The sequence below is a fragment of the Frieseomelitta varia genome, unplaced genomic scaffold (genome assembly GCF_011392965.1).
Source record: "Frieseomelitta varia isolate USP_RPSP 00005682 unplaced genomic scaffold, Fvar_1.2 scaffold_297, whole genome shotgun sequence".
NCBI lineage: Eukaryota > Metazoa > Arthropoda > Insecta > Hymenoptera > Apidae > Frieseomelitta > Frieseomelitta varia.
In genome coordinates, this window is record NW_025110031.1 from 1 (window position 1) to 21963 (window position 21963).

At 31.1% G+C, this 21963-nt stretch overlaps 4 protein-coding genes across 5 annotated transcripts; 2 read left to right on the forward strand and 2 right to left on the reverse strand.

Annotated features, from left to right (window-relative positions):
* The first annotated feature begins 1203 nt into the window (after positions 1-1203).
* On the forward strand, positions 1204-6436 carry LOC122529585 (ribonuclease 3). Of its 2 annotated transcripts, XM_043655857.1 has the most exons (12): positions 1204-1388; positions 1521-2447; positions 2530-2773; positions 2843-3034; positions 3127-3484; positions 3560-3977; positions 4039-4990; positions 5054-5263; positions 5324-5646; positions 5726-5871; positions 5944-6139; positions 6188-6436. In XM_043655857.1, exons 2-11 carry the CDS (start codon positions 1540-1542, stop codon positions 6108-6110), a joined length of 3918 nt encoding a protein of 1305 aa, XP_043511792.1. In that variant the 5' UTR covers positions 1204-1388; positions 1521-1539; the 3' UTR covers positions 6111-6139; positions 6188-6436. The 2 variants fall into 2 exon arrangements, with proteins under 2 accessions (XP_043511792.1, XP_043511793.1); XM_043655858.1 differs by lacking the exon at positions 6188-6436 and having other exon boundaries at positions 1204-1385; positions 1512-2447; positions 5944-6181.
* LOC122529586 (mitochondrial mRNA pseudouridine synthase Trub2) lies at positions 6227-7699 on the reverse strand. Its single transcript, XM_043655859.1, has 4 exons — positions 7332-7699; positions 6833-7241; positions 6615-6751; positions 6227-6536 (listed from the first exon to the last, which is right to left on the reverse strand). The coding sequence occupies exons 1-4, from the start codon at positions 7474-7476 to the stop codon at positions 6259-6261; spliced, it is 969 nt and encodes a 322-aa protein (XP_043511794.1). The 5' UTR covers positions 7477-7699; the 3' UTR covers positions 6227-6258.
* On the forward strand, positions 7695-8176 carry LOC122529587 (14 kDa phosphohistidine phosphatase-like). Its single transcript, XM_043655860.1, has 2 exons — positions 7695-7792; positions 7976-8176. Exons 1-2 carry the CDS (start codon positions 7735-7737, stop codon positions 8155-8157), a joined length of 240 nt encoding a protein of 79 aa, XP_043511795.1. The 5' UTR covers positions 7695-7734; the 3' UTR covers positions 8158-8176.
* A 1444-nt stretch (positions 8177-9620) lies between these two features.
* On the reverse strand, positions 9621-18317 carry LOC122529588 (phosrestin-2-like). The gene is made up of 5 exons (XM_043655861.1): positions 18144-18317; positions 17326-17526; positions 16628-16791; positions 10838-11119; positions 9621-10401 (listed from the first exon to the last, which is right to left on the reverse strand). The coding sequence occupies exons 1-5, from the start codon at positions 18280-18282 to the stop codon at positions 10120-10122; spliced, it is 1068 nt and encodes a 355-aa protein (XP_043511796.1). The 5' UTR covers positions 18283-18317; the 3' UTR covers positions 9621-10119.
* Positions 18318-21963: the final 3646 nt, after the last annotated feature.

The window sequence follows — 21963 nt, forward strand, 5'->3', positions numbered from 1 at the left end:
TCACAATACTATAAATAAATAATAACTCCGTAATTAATTTTAGTTGTTTATATAAAAATATTATCAATATCACAAAATATATAATTACTAATAATTTAATGAAGATTACATAATGAAAGTTAAATGACGAAATAACGAATGAAGAATTTCTACTATGGCTACAATATATATAAGTGTCAGTAAACATTTCTATGGTGATAATAAAATTAATAGCTATTTTTAAATATTCTATTGTAATACACATCTCGACGGAACATAGATGTCGTTGATCTAAATTCTTCGAAGAAGTCGCTGTAGAGGTCGCTACAAATATGGACATGGTGGCGCCATCTAGCGGTAACTCAGTGGTATTAATTAATCATAAAAATACTTATTTCTGCATTTTACGGGTCAAATGGGGTATGAAAAGAAAGCTAAGGGTCTAATCTAACAACCACAAAAGTTCACAATTTATTTCGCTAAATTAGGTTTTTTCGCAAATGAAAATTTCTCTGTTTTACGGGGTAAGAAACACTAGGAAATGAAAATTTCTGTTTTACGGGGTAAAAAACGCGCCGCGTTGTGGCAGACCGGTGGAACTGGTATTACTGGAATACCCTTCTTTTGCAAGAGTAATAATAACTGAATGTTTTTGCAGAGACAATTCTTTTCTAGGACTACTCATTCTCGAACTAAAAATGACGAAGAAGGTCCTTTTTGCTTCTTAGCAGTGACATGTTTCATTTCTATTGAGTCAGAAACCTCTTGAGAGTGTTTATAAACGGTCAAAGATGACACAGTCATACTCTTCAGATAGTTCCGAAATTCCAGACGAAAATGGAAGGATCTATAGAATTTCGTTCTGTCGAGTTGTATATGACATTAAGTGCATGCAGTAACTTTTTAAATATTTATTCAGACTGTATACATAAAATATTGATTTTGTTTTCAAGTATTGTTGTAAAATAGGGGAATATAACAGGATTGTACAAAAAAAATTCATAAAAGAAAAGTATATCTGTGTTCTAATAACTATTTTACTCAAGCAAGTGTCCGACGACTTACGGACGGGAGTGTACATTAAAATTTTAATTTCAACCAGTGCACATTTTGTAAGTTAATTCATAGTCAATGGTTTGGTTAATGCTAAATCGGCAATGCAGGGAATGACACCAAAATGCATGTGATTAAAATGCATTGAGTGATGGATCTATTCTATACTTCGTCTATGCTAATAAGAGCTATTTAGTATTTTAGCACAGACGTGTCGGACAAGTACTATTGTGTCTAAATAAATTTTGAAGAAATGTCAGAAAATGTGATGTTGTGATCAAATTTATATTCTTCCTATAATTTTCATAATTTAATTTAATGTCGATATTCCTTTATATTAAGAAAGATTTGAAATTGTAAGAATACATATATTTTTACTTAGTTTTATAAACATTTATATTGAATAGCGTTTATATTGAATATGTCACTTATAATCAATAATTAAAACAGTATTCATTCTTATTTATATAGTTTAATATACATTTCAGGTCAAATATATTTTAGAAAATGGCAAATCCTCCTCCAAATGTTGGTCAGTCGTATTTTTGGAATTCAGGAGTTTCTCAGCCACAAAATATGGGATATTATCCTGTTCCACCCCCAAATTTTCCACCTCCAAATTTTAGACAACCACCACCTTCGTACAATATGCCTGTTTCTACTTTGCCTGAAAATAAAGGTGGAAATTTTCCACCATATCATTCTATGGGAACATGCTATCAAAATGAAGTCTCAAATTCTTATCACAATGTTTCTTATCAAACTCAAACAGAACTGCAATATAATAATCAAAATTATGCATTGTCTAACTATTCTCAGTCTGTAAATGGGAACTTTAACACAAATTGGGACGATAGAAACACGTATCACAACAATGATAATGCAGAGTGGAAGTTTAATAATTATTCATCTGATTGGTATAAATCACAAGATAACAAGAGTTCTTGGTACGAAACAAATAAAGTGCAAGAAGATGACAGAAAGTCATTATATGTAAAATATAATAATTCCCCCAAAAATAGAAACTTTGAATGGAGATATAAAGATAAAGAACCTTCCAATAGTCATTCATTTATTAAGAAACGTTCCAGGAGTCCTGAGAATAGATCAAGAGAGAGATCAAGTAAATCACCATATAGATCAAGACATGATTCTCAGAGAGATAGATATTCAAAATATATAAAAAATAGGTCGGTTTCTAGAGAGCGTTTACACTGTGAAGAAGATTTTGATAGGAGGTCATTATACAGAAAAAATAATTTATATGCATCACGTTCTCAAAGATCATATACAAGTTACAGAAGTAGGAAGAGATCCAGGTCTCAAGAGTCTTACTCATCTAGAACTACTAGTCCAAATAATCCTCCTGTTAACAGGGACAGAACTGAGAGAGAATTACTTCTAGAAAAATATAGGTAGTGTATATTTTTGAAAATTATATACATATTTCTTTTTAAGATTTAAATTCTATTTTATGTTCTATTTTATTTGTTCAAGGCAAGATTATTGTGCAACAAGCAAAGATATGGAAAGGAAAATGGATGAATTATCTGCAATGGGACCTGAAGGTATCATGGAAAATGCAAGAAAGGTATGGACACGTACTGCACCAGCAGATTTATATTATAGTAGAGATGACAACAATCCAAAAATAATGAATGGTACACTTAAATTGCACGAGTTATGTGAATTATTCAAGAAAGTATTATTGAATAGAGCTGCAGCTGCAAGAGCTTTACAGGTATGTTTTCTTCAATTGTTAGAATAGTTTTTATACATTTAAAAATATTTTTCATTGTTTACTACGTAGCCTCCTTATGAACCACCTCCAAGAAAGACTAGAGCTCGTTTGTGTAGGCACAAGTCTGAAGCTTGTAGTAGTTCTTCTTCTGACAGTGATAGTTCAATGGATGAAGATGATAGAACAATGGAAGAATTAATGGCAAAAAAGCAACATCCACAAAGATTACATCCTGAAATGTGGTTTAATGATCCTGGAGAGGTAAATATTCTTCTTTTTAAGCATTTTATAATGTCGCATGTAAGCAATATAAATAAAAATATTTTATTTATAGAAAAATATTTTATTTATAGATGAACGATGGACCACTGTGTAGATGTAGTGCAAAATCAAGGAGGTCTGGTATTAGACATGGAATTTATGCTGGGGAGGGTGCAATAAATAAATGTGATTTAAATTCAAATAATGCTGATAAATTATATCATTATCGAATAACAATTAGCCCTCCAACGAATTTTCTTACTAAAACACCAACGATTATTAAGCACGATGAACATGAATTTATATTTGAAGGATTCTCTATGCTCTCACATTTTCCTCTTGTAAAATTGCCAACTTGTAAAGTAATAAGATTTAACATTGAGTACACAATTCTCTACATAGATGAAAAGTTACCAGAAAATTTTATAATTCAAGAATTAGACTATTTCCGTAAGTTTTTTTTTTTACTATATTTAGTTTATAATTTGCTATATTTTGTACTTATATATCCTTTTTTGTTTTCAGAAACATATTTGTTTAAGGAAATATTGGAACTTATAGATTTTGATTTACAAGCCGCGCAAAATAAATCTGGTTGTGGTCAATTTCATTTTATGCCAAGATTTGTTCGTGACTTAGCCGATAATGGGCAAGAAATATTATCCATGAATGAAGTTTTAAATTATTTAATTAAAAGTAGTAAATTATTAATAGAGCCAGATGATCTACCTAGGTTGGTGGAAATGCCCCAATATAAATGGCAAAATTTTGCTGACGAAGTAAAGGGTATGATTGTTACATATCCTGGAAAGAAACCATGTAGTGTTCGCGTAGATCAATTAGATAGAAATCAAACAGATCAGCCGCCTGGTGTAATTGCATATCCTGAAATTGTACATTTTGGAATTAGACCACCACAACTTAGTTATGCAGGAAATGCAGAGTAAGTATTGAAATGATTTCTTTGCGGAAAAGCAATACTCAATTATTCTTATTTATTTTAGTTATCAAAAAGCATGGAGAGATTACGTAAAATTTCGTCATTTATTAGCTAACATGCCAAAACCATCATTCGAAGATAAAAGAAAGTTAGAAGCAAAAGAAAATAAGCTTCAGGAGTTGAGAACGCAAAGCAAAATGAAACGTGATGTTACTGTTGATGTTAGTTCTGAAGGATTTTATAGAACTGGAATAATGTGCGATATAGTGCAACATGCAATGTTAATTCCAGTACTTGTTTGCCATTTGAGATTTCACAAATCTTTAGACAACCTAGAACGTACATTAGGCTATGAATTTAAAAACAGATATCTTCTTCAATTAGCTTTAACACATCCTAGTTATCGTGAAAATTTTGGTACAAATCCAGATCACGCACGAAATTCTTTGACTAATTGTGGAATAAGACAACCAGAATATGGTGATCGTCGGATACATTACATGAATACTCGGAAACGTGGTATTAATACATTAATTAATATAATGTCAAGATTTGGTGCAAGAACTGAAACTGAATCTTCAATAGCGCATAACGAAAGATTGGAATTCTTAGGAGATGCAGTAGTAGAATTTCTCACATCAATTCATTTATTTCATATGTTTCCTGATCTAGAAGAAGGTGGTTTGGCTACTTATAGAGCAGCAATTGTTCAAAATCAGCACCTTGCTGTATTAGCAAAGAAATTAAATTTAGAGGAATATATGCTCTATGCACATGGAAGTGATCTCTGTCACGATTTAGAATTGCGACATGCAATGGCAAATTGTTTTGAGGCATTAATGGGTTCATTATTTCTTGATGGTGGCATAGAAGTTGCCGATAGAGTTTTTGGTGAAACACTTTTTAAAGACGAAGATGATCTTGCAAAAGTTTGGGTAAATTATCCAAAACATCCTCTGCAAGAGCAGGAACCAACAGGTGATAGGCAATGGATACCAAGTTTTGAACTACTACAAGTAAGTATATATATAAGAAATATTTCACATTTATTGTGTTAACAAGTTTTATTTGATTTCTAGAAATTAACAAAATTTGAAGAATCCATTGGTATAGAATTTACTCATATTCGTCTCTTGGCTAGAGCATTTACTGATCGCAGTATAGGGTATACGAATTTAACATTGGGCTCTAATCAACGTTTAGAATTTTTAGGAGATACTGTATTACAATTGATAGTTTCTGAATATTTGTACAAATATTTTCCAGAGCATCATGAAGGTCATTTATCTGTAAGTAGTATTATAATTTTTTTCATAAAAACATGATGATATATATCTTGTATTTTACAGTTATTACGAAGTTCTCTGGTAAATAATAAAACTCAAGCTGTAGTATGTGACGATTTGGGGATGACTCAATATGCACTCTATGGTAATCCAAAGGCTGAATTGAAAACAAAAGACAGAGCAGATTTATTGGAAGCGTTTTTAGGAGCTCTTTATGTTGATAAGGGTCTAGAATATTGTCGCGTTTTTTGTGATGTATGCTTCTTTCCACGTTTGCAAGATTTTATTATGAATCAAGATTGGAATGATCCAAAGAGTAAATTGCAACAATGTTGTTTAACATTAAGAACAATGGATGGCGGAGAGCCTGATATTCCTGTATACAAGTAAATTTAGACCACATGAGTTTAAACATGTTTATATATATATAAAATTATGAAAAAATTGATTTGATTTTCTTTCCAGAGTGATTGAATGTAAAGGACCAACAAATACAAGAGTTTATACTGTTGCTGTATACTTTCAAGGAAAACGATTAGCAAAGGCATCTGGTCATAGTATTCAAGAAGCAGAGATGAACTCAGCAAAAGAAGCTTTAGAAAAATCTCAAGGTATCAAATTAAATATTTAAAATGAAATTTGAAAATATATATTTTGTACTTTATTATATTCATTTTTTACAGATTTGTTTCCACAACTAGATCATCAAAAACGGGTAATAGCAAAGAGTATGAAAATGCAACAATGGCCAACTAAACATAAAACGAGGGGAAAGTCTATGAAACCTACAGATAGGCATGATGATTCAGATTCCAGTCCACGATCTAAGAGAAGTCGTAGTGAAGCATAGATGTGCTAGGTTATTATTTTGTATTGAAAGTATGTTTGACGAGTTTATAATTGATAACAATATCAATTATCATAAAGGTTATAAGTAATTATTAAAATAAATGCTATTATAATATAAGAAATAATAAATATGTTTATTTAATATTTAGTTATTCAATGGTATCTATGTAATTGTTAGGTTCTATTAATGCAGGATTTTTTTGATGTAATATATGCTCATTCTGATTTATGACATTTTGACACATTTGTATGTTGGTTACAATGTTCTGTAAAGTCCAGTGCTTTGTTAACAGTGCATGCTTTATATTAAATAAACCATCTTGTATACAAAGTACTTGAGTACAAGTAGCATTACTACGCAGCTTTAGTCCTAGATCATGAATTGTGGCTTTTAAATACAAATCAGTTTCATTTGTACAAACAACTTCTGCAACATTATAAGAAGTATAAAATGCAATTTTTTTATAAATTTCGTTATTGCTTCAAAAAATATTCATATATTTACCTAACATAAATTCTGGAGGTGAAAAGTCTACACATTTAACTGTGTATATCATAGGGATATTAGAATCTGTTGGTCTAAGTAGACCTTTAACTGCTAATTCATATGCAGCTTGGCTCTGAATATCTACACCACACAATCTGTAAATATATAAAAATATAACAACAGCGCTTGCTTGCATCATATATGATTGTTCTTAAATGCAATAAATTTGAACATACTCAAACATTTTTCTTTGATGTGTAGATTGCATCGAGCTACATAACTTATCAATGTGACCACGTCTCACATGTGCATATGTAGATTTTTCTACTACTTTCCCAGTATGAAAATAATTATCTGTTGCTTCTCCTAATAATCCCTTTATCTTGTAGAACCTTAAACTTTGAGATGTTTTTATTTTATGTATCAACTGATTACCCGCATTGATTCCACAAACCAAAACGCCGGACACATCTTTCTGCATAATTTTTGTAGCTCCCATTCTAAAGTCGTTTGGTTGATAACGAGGTCCTATTACTAATGGGTGATCAGCAAGGCTATTTCGAACAACAACTTTCATAGGTTTATTGGTTTCTCCTTCAATAGCTACATGTTTCATTGGTGGTCTTGTATGCATATCATTTAATTCTAAAAGCAATAGTTTCTATTTTAGTAAATTGGTTAAATTTTATCAAAATGAAAAAGAAATATTTCATAAATAAAGAATATATTATGAACCTCTGCATAAGTTGCTGATCACTGTTTCTCTTACATTGTTGAAATGTAAAACTGGAGGTTTATACAACACAACTACACCATTTAGTGCTTTGTATATTACTCTTGCATCATCAACGTATTTAGTTACTGTTCTTATTGCTGACATGTTAAATTTTTAACTATTATATAAAATAGCACTTATTTTTACTTCAATACTAACACAAACCAACACAAACCATGAATCATTTACTTTTTATGTGTTTGTTTCATGTTTTTATTCTGTATTTAAAGTCTAGACGCATTATTGCACACAATGTTTGTACATACTTGCACGTGAGTTGTGATCACACGTGATTAATTTATACTATCTGTCTCTGTTTAGTGTTTGAAATACAACAAGGACATCTATCGTGTGATTTTATAAATGGCTGTTAGTTTGAAGAATTTTGGAGTGTTCGGTAGTCGGCATTTTATTTTTAAAGGTATTTATAGAAAAATACATAACAGCATTTGTTTTTGAATACTGTAAAGAAATATTTAAGAAATGATTAATATGAATAATTATATATGATTTAAATATTTTTTTCATATACTTATCCAGTAGAATGTAGATAATAAACTAACTTGATGGTAGGTTATGTTGCATATGATACTCTTTTTTTTAGCGGTATTTTCAAATAGTAGACAGCTTGTCACGATGTCTGAATCACTGAATAAAGTACCTGATGTGGATATCGACGGCCATGGAAGATTTAAATATATTTTGATCAACGTTTACGACGAACCCAATAATATCAGCAAATCCATTGTCAGAGGTTATGCTAGAGCTCAGTGGCACTGTGAGTAATTACCATAAAATGTTTCTGATTTTTCATTGTTATATTTTTACATTAAAACTGTGCTTTCCGTTTAAAATATTATTACGTGAAATATTCTTTATGTATATATAAAAAGGAGAAAGCTACAAGATATATAAATATTTTACACAAAAATGTTAGAAGGTGTTTATAGACTAAAGTTTCTACGTATATTCTTATATAATCATATTCACATAATTTATTATTTACATTAATAACAATTTGTACAATTTTACATACACATATGTTTTACATGTACAATAAAATCCATAAATCAGGCATGAATTATTATAAAACATGCCTCCGGATTGAATTATTCTACCAAGGTACAGTAACATTTGTGATTTTTTTTAAAATTCGTTTAACTACGTAGGACATTCATTTCACGATTAATAAAAGACATCACGAGATAATGCCGAGACATTTTCTGTCTAAAAAAATAGATTTGAGATGTTGGATCTTTAGCGATGATTGATTTTGATAAGTGCATAGATGAATTATTTTGACACAGTGTGTCGTTTAGTAGTTGTATCGTTCAATAATCGTCGGTTTGCGTATAATCAGCAGGGCAGTACGATTTCCATTTGTAGTAGTAACAGCATTAGGTAGGAACTGCATGAATCGTAGTGGATTCTTAACCCCTTGCCTTATGATTTTCTTACCAAACTTTTTAGATAATCATGAATTATTATAATTGTAACATCGCATTAGATGTAAAGTATTGAAACGTTTTCTGTGAACTTGTACTTTCTAATTTTCAAATTAGATTTAAATGCAAAATTCTAATTCGAATTGCGTGGCACTTTTTTTCAAACTGAGACTATAATTCATACCGATATTTCTGACTCGATATTTCAAAGTAAAGCAAGAAGTTAATGACCAAACTCGTCTCTGATTATGAGTCGATCTCACTGTATCTATAATATAGTTTCGACAATTAAGCATCACGTTATTACATTCGTCACGCTTTATTGATACCAATTAAATTTTTATAAATCTTTCTTCTCGCGATATATGTATACAGGATGTTTATGGATTTATTAGTCCATTCTTCTCATAAGCGATAAATATGAAAAAGGAAACATCAGTATTTTTTTTTGTTAGCAGTATGATAATTTATGAAATTTTTTTGTATTTGCAGCATTTTTTTTTAGTGAAAGTGAAAGTTTAAGTTTTTAAACAGAATGCTACATATTTTTTTACATCAAGCGTATTTCAAGAGGATTATAATGATGTAACATACAATGACCTTGAAAAAATGAAAGAAAAATTTTGAACATTTCGTTATACTCACATTCTTAATATATAAGAAATGTATTCATAAAATATTCAAACTTTTTTTCTTGATTCTGATCTTGTATGATCTCGAAAATCATTTTATGGCAGACAATTGAATTCTTCTTGATTCACGCTCTTATACATATAATATATAAAAATATGTAGCGCCCTACTTAAAAAATTGAAGATTACTTTCATTTTAAAAAATTTGGTGCAAATACAAAAATATTTCATCACAGTATTACTTTTTTCTGTTTCATTTGTTTCTCATACTTACGGTTTATAAGAAAAACGCTGATTAATAAATTCGCGAGCTACCTGTATACACGATGTTCGTGGAAGAAAAAATAAAACAATACCCAAGTACTTAAAATTTAATGAACTAGTTTCACATTCGAATGACACCGCTCATCGAAACTTCAATCGTCAATTATTAATTACTAAGAGATAATAATTCTTTTTCCAGAGTTAGAATGAAAACATTGTGATCGACAATTTCGTTAAACGATCCTTCCCTTTTCGCGTTACTAAGAAGCTCTTCTAAAGCAACACCAAGCTCTCTGTATGTCGAAACCCAGTTTACAGTGTTTGTGATTCGAAGTTTTCATGTTTCTCGCGCCACTGTTATTCTTCGTCGATGTTCGTGACGACGCGTCGGTTGTTTCCACCTGGTCTCAGGTGCTGTCACTCTCCTCGTAATGTTCTATGAGATCAACGTCAATGTCTTTGGACTCTTTTAGCTTCTCCTTAATCGGCTCCAATTTGATCCCCTTGTACTTATGCCCTTTATCTTCCTGCAGATTCTCTGTGATCTCTTCGCTCGTTTTCCCCAAAACTTTTGGTTCTCTGACTGGCGATGGAAAGCCTGCTAAATCCGGATCCGTATTGCTGTGCATTAACGTGAACGGCAGCTTGAGGGACACTTCTCCGCCCATTGTCGAGATTAATAGCTTTACCTGCAAAAATGTTAGGATAAATAATCGAAGCGAACTGATCTGATTTATTCAAATTCAAATTAAATTTTGCTTCATTCCCTAAATGAGCTGTTCAAAAATCGCATTAATCTCAACTCCACAAATTGAAAAGCAGGGAAAGGCGATGATGGTTGCAAACTATTATTTTAGTTTTAAACTTGATTTAATTTTAAATTTAAATCTTGAATTTATCTTGGAATTCGCTAAGAAAATAAAGAAAATACACTACACTTTGAAGCTGCACAAAGGATTTTAATTTTCGATGAGAAATCATTCATATTCAAATTATTATTGCAATTTCTTGAGAATGAATTAAATAACATTCTGCCTGGACTCATTTTAAAGTGAAAGAAATCCTTCATTTCATTTATAAATTGTTTTCATTAATAATATCCCTCCGTTTGTTAAGATAATTTACCTTCACATAGTAGGAAACATATATGGCAAAAACGTTTCTGTCCTCTGGACCGTTTCCAGGGCAAACGACGGTCGAGGCCAGTGTCGCTTCCCCTTTCGTGTAACTATCTTCCAAAGCAATCCAATTTTTTGTCGAGCCTTTAATCGGTCGAAGCGTGTAGCTTCTCTTTAGCGATGCTCCAGGGCCTATAGGACATCCTTCTTGCGAGGACAGCAAAGCCACCACGTTCTTGAATTTACCATTACTGAACATGCACACGTCCACGTGTTGCACGATGAAGACCTGCGAAACGATCGATAGCATTGGCCGTGAGAATCGTGTTAAAATTCCATAAAAAGAAAATGTGGGTATCGTAGAAAAATTCTCTTTTTTCAGCAATATCTGGAATTTTAAGATCTCTGTTAACTTCACGAGATATTTTCATACAACATGGAGGACCGTGCAAGTTAAATCTTACAACAGAGGAATGTAATATCGGACGAGACGCTTTGAGGAAAGAATCTCTGTTTTTGTTGCTTGGTTTTCGTATCATTTCGAGCAAAGCTTTGTGTTGAATTCGAAACAGAGGGAAGGTTTTAATCGCGATGCTAATCTGGCAAAGAGATTGGTATTTGCCAACTGAAGAACAAACGCGACTATGTGTTGCGAGTTCTGGCCTGTGTGTCAGTCTGTTTGTCAAACTTGTCGGAACGAAGTTAACATAGCAAACCTATTCGGAATTCGTACACTAGTCACCGTACTATCGAACCTGTCTGTTTCTCGTTTTCAAACAATGTTCGTCACACTCGCTAATGAACAGTGGCGCAAAGGCAATTGACACGAGCGTGGTCGCTTTATGCTACCAGCTCCTTTTGTTGTCCGAGGGAATTTACTAATCATTCACATTCTGTCTATTATTTCTCATCGTTTTAAAAAATTCCTGACTTCTTTCATAACTTTCTTTTTTTCCCTCTGTTCTTTTATGTAATTGAAATATACGCGAAAAATATGGTATGATATTAATTCGGCGGAACAAGATATTGTTTAGAAGTCTCGATAGAACACATCGCACTTGAATATTGCTTTCTTTAATCGTCGAACAGTGCCGTTAGGTTATACTATATAATTTATGTTGTATTGTTAAAATTTAGAATGTGAAATTTATTTTGTGTTCTCTATGAGTACAAAATTTTATAGAATTTTGTACAATGAATATTATACGATACCGATTAAATTAACCTTTTGATGCAAGAGATAAATTTTATTTTAGGCTCGTTATTAGCCTTTATCATTTCTGTTATCTTACATTTCCGTGTTGGAGCCATTCGTTTTACTGGAATTCTAATGTCTCTCAGTACGCAGCTCGACGTTTTTATCGTACCTCAATCCTGAAACGTTCGTTATCTTTCTATTCAAATTACAGTGCTATATTCGATACACGAATTTTAATCGAAGGCGCAAAAGAGCAAATTTAAAATGCAGTTTTTAAAATAATCTTCGTTTAATATTTATTTATACACAAGTAACGTCCTTTTATCGTGTATTTTTGAACGAGTAGTTGAGAACTTGAACTTTCTTCGCGATACGAAGTAAATTAAACGCCAACACTCATTAAAGCATGAGTCAGTATTTAGTTTCGAGTCAGAATATTTCCGAGTTCCTTTCTCAAATATGATACGCAGTTGAATTACGCATGCGTACCCTACGAATGAAATTTTACCCGGATTAATATTCTCCGAGCCATGTTACTATGCACGAACCATTAGTGTTTCCTGCGAAACTGTCCAGCCGTACGTAATGAAAATGATCATTGCTCTGAAAATATAGTATCCCTCGTGCTTTTAAATTTTGTATAAATTCCCCTATTATTTGGAAATTTCGTTTCAGAATGTTGCATAAATGATGGTGATTTCACGTAAAAAAATAAGTCGGTAGAGAGAGAGAGAGAGAGAGAGAGAGAGAGAGAGAGAGAGAGAGAGAGAGAGAAGAATAAAATTGTTTCATTTAAGACTTTGTTTTTTTTCGAGAAAATCGAGGTCGAAAATTCGTCAATTTTGTCAACGATAGGTTATTCTGCCTGCGAAAATAAGTCAAAAATGTGGAATACAATTTTTTCATGAGACGTTTCGTTTTCGAAAAAGATATTGAACGAGATTTGAACATCTCCATGAAGCCAATTCTTAAGTATTTAAAGTCTGTTTTCTTGAGAACGAGTTTGAGACGGAAAAATTTTATTCTATTGAATGGTTGGATAAACTTTTTTAATTGTCTAATATGTTGTCACGGTCAGTTGTTAGAAAGCTTAGATTTGAGACAATTGTTCATTATCGTAATAAATTAGTTAGAAGTTAAATTTTAACGTAAACGGGAATAAGGAATAATAAGTATTCATATTTTTTATTTTAATGGGGAAAAAATGCCATACAAACTCAACATCCGCTGCAAAATATTGGTTCTGTCGTTTTAAAGATAGAAATTTTGATGTCCACGATGCTCCTTTATCTGGTTGGCCTTCTGATATACGTACAAATCGTATTGCGACTGTAAAGATCATTTACAATTAGACATATTTTTTTGCTTAATAAAAAAACCAAAAATTTTATACAGATATAATAATAATAAATATAATAGGAATATAATGGCACTGTCCAGTAGATGACAGAAAATTATCGTACGGGTGCACATTTAGCTTAATTTTGTTATTGTAAAGCATCGGAATAAAGTAGAATTTATATTAAATATGATTTACTCCACAATTCGTTTTTCGCTTATTTTCGCAGGCAGTATAACTCTTCTCGCTTAATATTAATTCAAATTAGCCAAATTTAAGCATTTATACTTGAAACATTTTCAAACGCGATTTTTTTGAAAATCAAGCCTTAAATGAAAAAATTTATGCGACACATTGTGTATTTCTGCTTAATGCTAATTAATGATAATGAATTTAGTTGTTTTTTTGAGAATTTTATTTTAATTTGATCATTTATTTGCGCGTTGAGTGAAACGGTGAAGCACAGTAGAGTAAGTAATCGCCTAGTCAGACGCATCGTTCATACATTGCTCTGTGGTTTGATTTTCGATTGTACAAATTTTTCCCCGGTTTATTAATGAAAATAATTAAATATTTTATAACAAAAAAGCATCTTACAACGCAAATGCATGTCAAATATACTTTTTATAGATTATATACATATTTCAGTATACGGAGCATTGGAACAAACTATATAATCTAAATGGTTAAAGATAGAAAAAATTAAATGGTATTCAACGAATTTGAAAGTGATTAGATATATGTACATTTTTATGCATTGATGCATAAAATAGTGTGTAAATGCTCCATGACATCCGCAAATATAGTTGAAATAATTTAGCAAATTTTCAACTTTAAGAACTTTTGAAATTTAGTTTAGTTTAATGTGTTAACTAATTAAAAAACTATATCGATTGTATTTGTTTAAAAGAAAGATGCAATTGCACACATTCACACGTACATTTTCCACATTATGTTTCATCGAGTATTACTTAATTTTGATTTATAATATTTTCCATTTTGTAATATTTTTGATTTATATTCGTTTGGAATGTAATACATGTAACAGTTCGTTCCAGTGATATATTCTGTGATATAGGAATCGTCAAAGATATATTGGAATTAATTATTTCGAAAAGTGTTTCATACATAAATTGGATGATTTCGAGGGTGAAGTAGATTGCGTATTCTGCGAATGAAATTTTGCCCCGATTAATATTTTCCCAACTGTAAATGTTACTATTCACGAACCATTAATGTTTCATGCGAAACCGTCCAGGCGTACATAATGAAAATGATTGAAAGCATAGCATACCACGAATGTCTTTCAAATTTCCCTATTTGTTTTACTATGCGTAGAAAAGTGTTAATTTTTGTCAAAATTAGTTTAGCAAATATTTTAATTTTAATCTTCTACAATCTATCATACAACATTGTCCTTGTTTGCATTATTCCGCTTTCCGCTTTTTCTTGTTTTATATATAAAACTTTGTATTAAACTATTATATATAAAACTTTGTAAGTATTAAACTATTAGGTTTGCGACATAAGTAGATTTGTACTTTTTTTTACATTAAACTTAAAAAAAGTAAAATTGATTTTTATCGCAATTTTCTGCAATAATTAAAAATTATTAAATTATATTAAATTCTACCTCGAAATGGAACAAATCTTCTTTCAAACATTTTTTCGATATAATTAACAGTTCTGAAAATATTAGATGACTCTTATCTAGTGTATAGATATCATAGCTTTCAAATATATCAAAGTTCAGAACTGAAATACTCATATAAATCGAAAATAAAGAAATTAGTCTTTACATAAATGTAATGAACATGTTGACTGCCACGTGTAATTTAAATGTTTTGTTTGATGAGACAAAATACCTAATTTCTATAAAATATTATAAAGTGCTAGTTATTATATAATATTATATTAAGATATTTTAAGATATTATATTATAATAAAGTATATTACAAAGCGTATTTTTCGGTTTATAATATTATCTAATTATGCATGTTGTTTAAAATTCTTCGTTAATGATATTTATTTTATTTTAATGATTCCAAAATAACAATTCCAAATTTGTCATAAAATTATAAAATATTTATAGAAATAGAAACGTCAGAAATGATTGGAAATAGAATAATTAGATTTGGTGTCATCTTATTATAAATAGAACAAAGTCAATAAGTGAATGTTGTTTCAATGACTGAATATCACGGAACGAATAAAGTTCTATTTATATACTATCGACGATTCGTGCACGATCTAACAGAATAAATGCATCGTCGAAGCACGTGTAGGTAACATTTTATTATTATTTCTAATTATTCATTAATATATAATATATGTCAAAGTTTAATGAACGGATTCGTTCTGCTCGATTGCATCATCATTTGAAAAAAATTACAAAATCATGGCAACGAGCCTCGTGCTCGATTTGTTGGCAACGACTCGTTCGGTCCTCACAACGAGTTCATATTATTGGAAACTGGAAATTAAACAAAAACTTTTGCATCGTGATTCAGTAATTGATTGTACAGAAAAAGCTCTCCTTTACGATTGGTTTAAATTGATATTTCATTTCCTTTTTGTATGATTCTCATTTTCTAATGCAGCAGCTATCGCAGTTAAATCAACACGGTGATTTCTTTCGTTATCATCACGCATTTATAGGAAATCTTTTTTTTATCATTTTAGCATTTATAGGAAAGTATGAAGTTGCATAGAATGCAAGTAATAAGCTGTATAAAATACTCGAGGTATAAATACTTTTTATAATGTGTGAGATGCGTGAAACAATTTTCCATCGAGAGTCTGTTTTTTAAAGATATAAACGCTTCATAAAAGTCTTTATAAATTTTTTTAATCTTAATTGTAATGATCAGCATTTCTTATAATCAAATACTCACATGCTAAAAATAAATAAATAAAACAATAATAAAACATTATCAATATGTACTTCGTTCTGCTCGGCTCATGCCGATACGGTTCGTCGATAGTACAAAATGGACCTTAATTGGTTTTCATTCTGCATTTTGTTTCATCACCGACAAATGTGATCTTATTAAAATCGGTTAGCGTCACGCACGTAAACAGGACACGAGGGATGATTTATCAAACATAGTAATAGATTATTTGTGATTGTAATTTGCGCGGTTAAGGACGAGGGATAAATCGTAAATTGCTTCTCGAATCGGACAATCAGCCTCTTGTTAGCATTTTAATCTCTTCTCGCTATCTAGTTCATACATTATTCAATCAGTCGCGTAGCTTACCTTGATCCTCCTTACAGTTTTACTGCTGTTGTTATTGATGTTGACGTGAACGGTGATTGAATCTCCGTGAGCGTAGAACGCCTGGTCTAATCGTGCTTCCAAACTCACCCGACCGTCGCTTAATAAGAACGGTTTCTCCACTGTAGCGTGTGGCCCTGCGTTCTCTGAGAACAGAGAGTTAAGAAATGTAAGAAGTTAGAATGAATATATGAAGTCTGACGTGACTGGGAGATAATTCCTTCGTGGAAAAATAAGAAAAAATCATCTTATTTAAAACCCGTCTTCGAGTCTTCGTTCGAAGATTTATCAAGTTCACTTGAATATAATTAATTTTGAACGCGATAGAAAAAAATAATTAGCAGGTTATCCTTACAGGAAGAAGTAAGTAAATAATATAGAATAAGATCTTCGAAGCTTCATTTCCAAAAACATAACCTGATAAATGCGCCAAGTAAATTGTAGACTTTGAACGTATTTTATTGAATAACTTGATAAACTTTACATTTTCAAAAAATGGAGATCCTTTTTATCTTTAATTTTTGTATTTAACTATAGATATTGGTATTTGGATGTTGCGTAAAAACTTTCTTAAACAAAATTGAAAAAAAAAAAAACAAAATGGAAGTTTCTTCATACAGTGGTCTTCAACTGTTGATAGTGTATCAAAGACACGTTGTTTCACGAGATAAAGTGCTCACCCTCGTCCTCTGCGATTTCATTCTCCATGAACGAGACCCTTGTTTTACAAGCCTGGCCTCTGAATCCAGGAGAAGGACTCGCTGACACTGGCACGCTGTGCGTGTTGGTAGCTGGCAGCGGCGGCTTCGTGGTTCGCTGGATGACACGGATGCCCATCCTGACGGTCGTTCTCCGATGCAGCTTCTCATCCGCGCGATCAGCTAAATATATCATCATATTGTCTAGAGAGCGTTTGGTCGGGTTACGATGATATTTATGGAATATTTGGGCATGCAGAGGCAAATGTCAGACCAGACGAAGGTTGCTCTTTCAGGTAATGGAAATTTAAAACGATCGTTCATTCGTCCAATCATACGAACCAGGGAAATGCGAAAATGCGAAAAGGGCGAGACGCGATTTAATTTACGACGGGTGGGCGTAATACGCCGTTACGGGATTTCGAATCGACAATTTCTACGCAAGCGGATAGAGATATGTAATCATGTATGTATCGTATTAGCCTCTTCGTTCATTTTTCAACCGATCTGGAAGATCGATGGCGAAATAAATGTACCTTTCACATTTATCCCTTTCTACGATATCATTTCGTTGTAATAATATATACTTCGCTGAACTTTCGTATCAAAACACGGAGTGAAAATGATGAAATGCTGAATGAGAAAGATGCGCGTGTATCGTCGAATATATGAATTTTGAAATTATATTCTGGAAAATGGAAAGTGGGCGTAGCAATCTATCTATTTTCGTTTGTTTAATCATAAAGATTCAGTCAGATTTTGTTCGTGTAAATGAAGATCGAATCAGTCAGTTTACTCACCTACGTAAGCTCTGACGTCGTAGCTGGTACCAATGGGTGCGCCATTGTACTCCTTCGCAGGCACCAACTGCACCGATGGGGGTGCTAACGGCGTGATCTCCATGGTGAACGCGTGAGCATTTGGACCTAATCTCTTCATTAACGCCTCCTGCAATAGAAAATCGAGACGTTCTCACCTTTTCATCCCGATTCTCTCCATTGTTTCATTAAGGGATGATTGAAATAAGAGCGGGGATAGAACAAAGTTGTTAGCATCTGGAAATTAGTTGTAGATTTGAAACATAAATGAGAACTTTGAGTTTGACGTTTTACTTATTGTTTATATTATTATATTATATTAATATATTATATATAATTATATTATAATATACTATTGTATATATTATATATATATTATAATAATATATATAATTATATATATTAAATTAATAATTAATATTATTATATTAAATTTTTCTATATTATATTCTTTATCTATATTATATTACATAAATGTACACATAATATATTTATAATGTGTTATATTATTAAATTCTCTACAATATATGTATTATAGAGAATCTATAATATAATATACCTACCAATTCTACAGAATTTAATATATTATATATATTATAATATATTATATATTATATTAAATTAATAATTAATATATTTATATTAAATTTTAAATTAATATTTTTTATAATTAATAATTAATATTTATTATATTAAATTTTTCTATATTGTATTACATAAATATATACATAATATATTTATAATGTGTTATATTATTAAATTCTCTACAATATACGTATTATAGAGAATCTATAATATAATATACCTACCAATTGTACAGAATTTAATATATTATATATTAATATAATAATATATATAAATATATATATTAAATTAATAATTAATATTATTATATTAAATTTTTCTATAATATATTACATTCTTTATCTATATTGTATTACATAAATATATACGTAATATATTTATAATGTGTTATATTATTAAATTCTCTACAATGTACGTATTATAGAGAATCTATAATATAATATACCTTCCAATTGTACAGAATTTAATATATTATATATTAATATAATAATATATATAAATATATATATTAAATTAATAATTAATATTATTATATTAAATTTTTCTATAATATATTACATTCTTTATCTATATTGTATTACATAAATATATACGTAATATATTTATAATGTGTTATATTATTAAATTCTCTACAATATACGTATTATAGAGAATCTACAATATAATATACCTACTAATTGTACAGAATTTAATATATTATATATTATTAGTAATACGTTTGAGGAACGATCAATGATTTTAACCGAGAGTGTGCTTTTTAATCTTTAAAAAAGTAGTTGTTACGAGATGCAAAACTTGAATTCAATATATCATGAAAGGCGTGAGGAATATTTTAGAATATCTTGTGAAACTCTGAACAATCGATAATGTTTTAAGATTGTATTTCGAACTTCTTTGAAGTATGATTACCGCGAACTTTATAGGATAGAAACTGGAAATTATCAACCATAAATCATTGCGTGGCGTACGGATCACAGGTGATAAGCCTCGATATTATCAGGATCGTTAGTCTAATGATTTTACACGTGATAATGTTCTATTCGGGGATCCACAGATCATTCAGTTCTCATTTGGAGAGATCGAACGCGGCTTACGTTGGCGCGATACGGTTGATCGCTTCATTGCACGATGATAGATTAAGCCCCAGAAATTTGCGCTGCTCGCACGATCGATAAAGGGTTTACCGGACAAATTACCGACGTACATTACGCTCGTCTTCGACGGATGTCAATTAATAGAGATTTCGAGGTTTACGTGACACGTAAGCTCCAGGGTTTTCACACATCACACGTATGCGTGATGATATTTTTTGCTTCTCAGAATAGAACTGAATCTGCGCGAGATACATACTTTACTGTAATCAGAGTCTACAATTCAACGAACCTGACGAAGTCAAACTATGAAATGAAGTTTAACTGGTTCGCTGAAGCATTTTGCGAATGTGACGAATGTGACACGCGTTATGAATAATTCTGCGCGCTACATTCTCCTTTTTGCAGGGAAAGAAGCTTGTCCGAAGGTTTATCACGGTTAGGTGTTGAGCATTGTCGAGGTATGCCATTGTTATTCGGCGTAAAAAGTTTCAATGGATATTCCTGCTTAAAAGACTGCATTCATTCGTATCAGGAACGAAGCCTCGCAACTAGACCATCTTCGTTTAATAAATAATAATGAATTCTGTTGCGACCAATCTATTGGAAGACGAAGGCCGGACAAACTGCGAAATATTCTGAATGGAGATGAACTGGTTCACTAAGAACATCAATTACATTCAAAGTTAGGTTCTATTCTGTGTCGTTGATGCTCTTTGAAGAAACATTCGGCTGCCGTTTCATTTTTAAAGTACTGAGCAAAAGAATGCAAAACAATTTTTACTACGGATCGAAAATAAATGACAAAAGTAGAATTAAACGCAGAAACGACGTAGAGACATTTTTATCATGAAACGCTTCGCTTTCGGAAAAATTAAACTTGAGAATTTATCAAGTAGAATTTATCAAAGTAGTTAAATAGAAAAATCGGATTCTACGTTTTTATTTATACATTCCTATTCAGTACGGTATTAAATTCAAGGATATTTGACAAAATTTCAAACTCGGTTTTCTTGAGAACGAAGTGTTACACAAAGAAATGTTATTCTTCTTTTACACTACAATTTCGAACTTTATAAATCCCTTTGTTTTTTCATTGTCTCTTTCTAAATAATCCCATCTGTATCTTACAACATTTAAATCAGCATTCTATTTGTTACTTTAACTATTTATTATATTTCTAAAAATCAGAATTTCTGACGAAACAACGTCATGTGGAAAATATCATAAAACTAGTCATCTAGAAAGTAATTACAATGAAACGTACGCGATCCAAGATAGTATTCACACAGTACTATAATGACGTCTAACGCGTCATGCATTTGAATCAGATTTCTCCTCATTCCCGGATTGTTCCTTTTTCTTTCTTTCTTCTTCTTTTTCTCTCCAGAAAGCCTTATTTAACGCCTTCTCTTTCTTTCTTTTCTTCTTTGTCCGTTTGCGCATTTTGTATGCATGATCGATGCGCCACGTAGTGGCTTTCAGCTCTATCGCATTGCCCCTTTGAAACCTGTCGGCCGTGGAATCGTAACATTTGTAGTCCACCGTGAAACCGCATTATCCCCGCGTTTTGCATCCATGCCTCGGCCATCGGGAGTAATCGTCTAACGATAATATCGCCTGAGAAATGCGTGATCAAGATCTCCTCCCGTCCCTTTCTTTTTTACTTTCTTATCTTTTTACCCTCGAACAGACATGTTCAAGAGATTGTGAACGCGATCAGAGCGGGTCGGCTGGAGGGTCAAGTAAAAATATTCATAATTTATATACGCGGACTACAATTAGACAAGGTTTGCGTCGGCAAAATTAGATAACACATTGTAGACGGGAGAATTCGCGAATTCGCGTCTTTCAACTGTTGCGAACGGGGGAACGCATTTTTGCGTTGTAGGGGACACGAACCAGGCAATGTTATATATAATTTATATGATATAATATAATATATTATAATATAATATAATATAATATAACATAACATAACATAACATAATATAATATAACATAACATAACATAACATAACATAATATAATATAATATAATATATTATAATATAATATAATATAATATAATATAATATAATATAATATAATATAATATAATATAATATAATATAATATAATATAAT

Excerpts from the sequence above, each read along its gene's own strand:
- LOC122529585 (XM_043655857.1), top strand. The coding sequence starts at position 1,540 with ATGGCAAATCCTCCTCCAAATGTTGGTCAGTCGTATTTTTGGAATTCA. Across the intron at positions 2,448-2,529 it reads TTACTTCTAGAAAAATATAG|GCAAGATTATTGTGCAACAA; the intron begins GTAGTGTATATT and ends TATTTGTTCAAG. Across the intron at positions 5,264-5,323 it reads ATCATGAAGGTCATTTATCT|TTATTACGAAGTTCTCTGGT; the intron begins GTAAGTAGTATT and ends TGTATTTTACAG.
- LOC122529588 (XM_043655861.1), bottom strand. The coding sequence starts at position 18,282 with ATGAAGAGATTAGGTCCAAATGCTCACGCGTTCACCATGGAGATCACG. Across the intron at positions 16,792-17,325 it reads TGAAATCGCAGAGGACGAGG|AGAACGCAGGGCCACACGCT; the intron begins GTGAGCACTTTA and ends CTCTGTTCTCAG. Across the intron at positions 10,402-10,837 it reads ATGTTTCCTACTATGTGAAG|GTAAAGCTATTAATCTCGAC; the intron begins GTAAATTATCTT and ends ACATTTTTGCAG.
- LOC122529587 (XM_043655860.1), top strand. The coding sequence starts at position 7,735 with ATGGCTGTTAGTTTGAAGAATTTTGGAGTGTTCGGTAGTCGGCATTTT. Across the intron at positions 7,793-7,975 it reads TCGGCATTTTATTTTTAAAG|CGGTATTTTCAAATAGTAGA; the intron begins GTATTTATAGAA and ends TCTTTTTTTTAG.
- LOC122529586 (XM_043655859.1), bottom strand. The coding sequence starts at position 7,476 with ATGTCAGCAATAAGAACAGTAACTAAATACGTTGATGATGCAAGAGTA. Across the intron at positions 6,752-6,832 it reads CATCAAAGAAAAATGTTTGA|ATTGTGTGGTGTAGATATTC; the intron begins GTATGTTCAAAT and ends ATATATTTACAG. Across the intron at positions 6,537-6,614 it reads ACCTCCAGAATTTATGTTAG|AAGTTGTTTGTACAAATGAA; the intron begins GTAAATATATGA and ends ATAATGTTGCAG.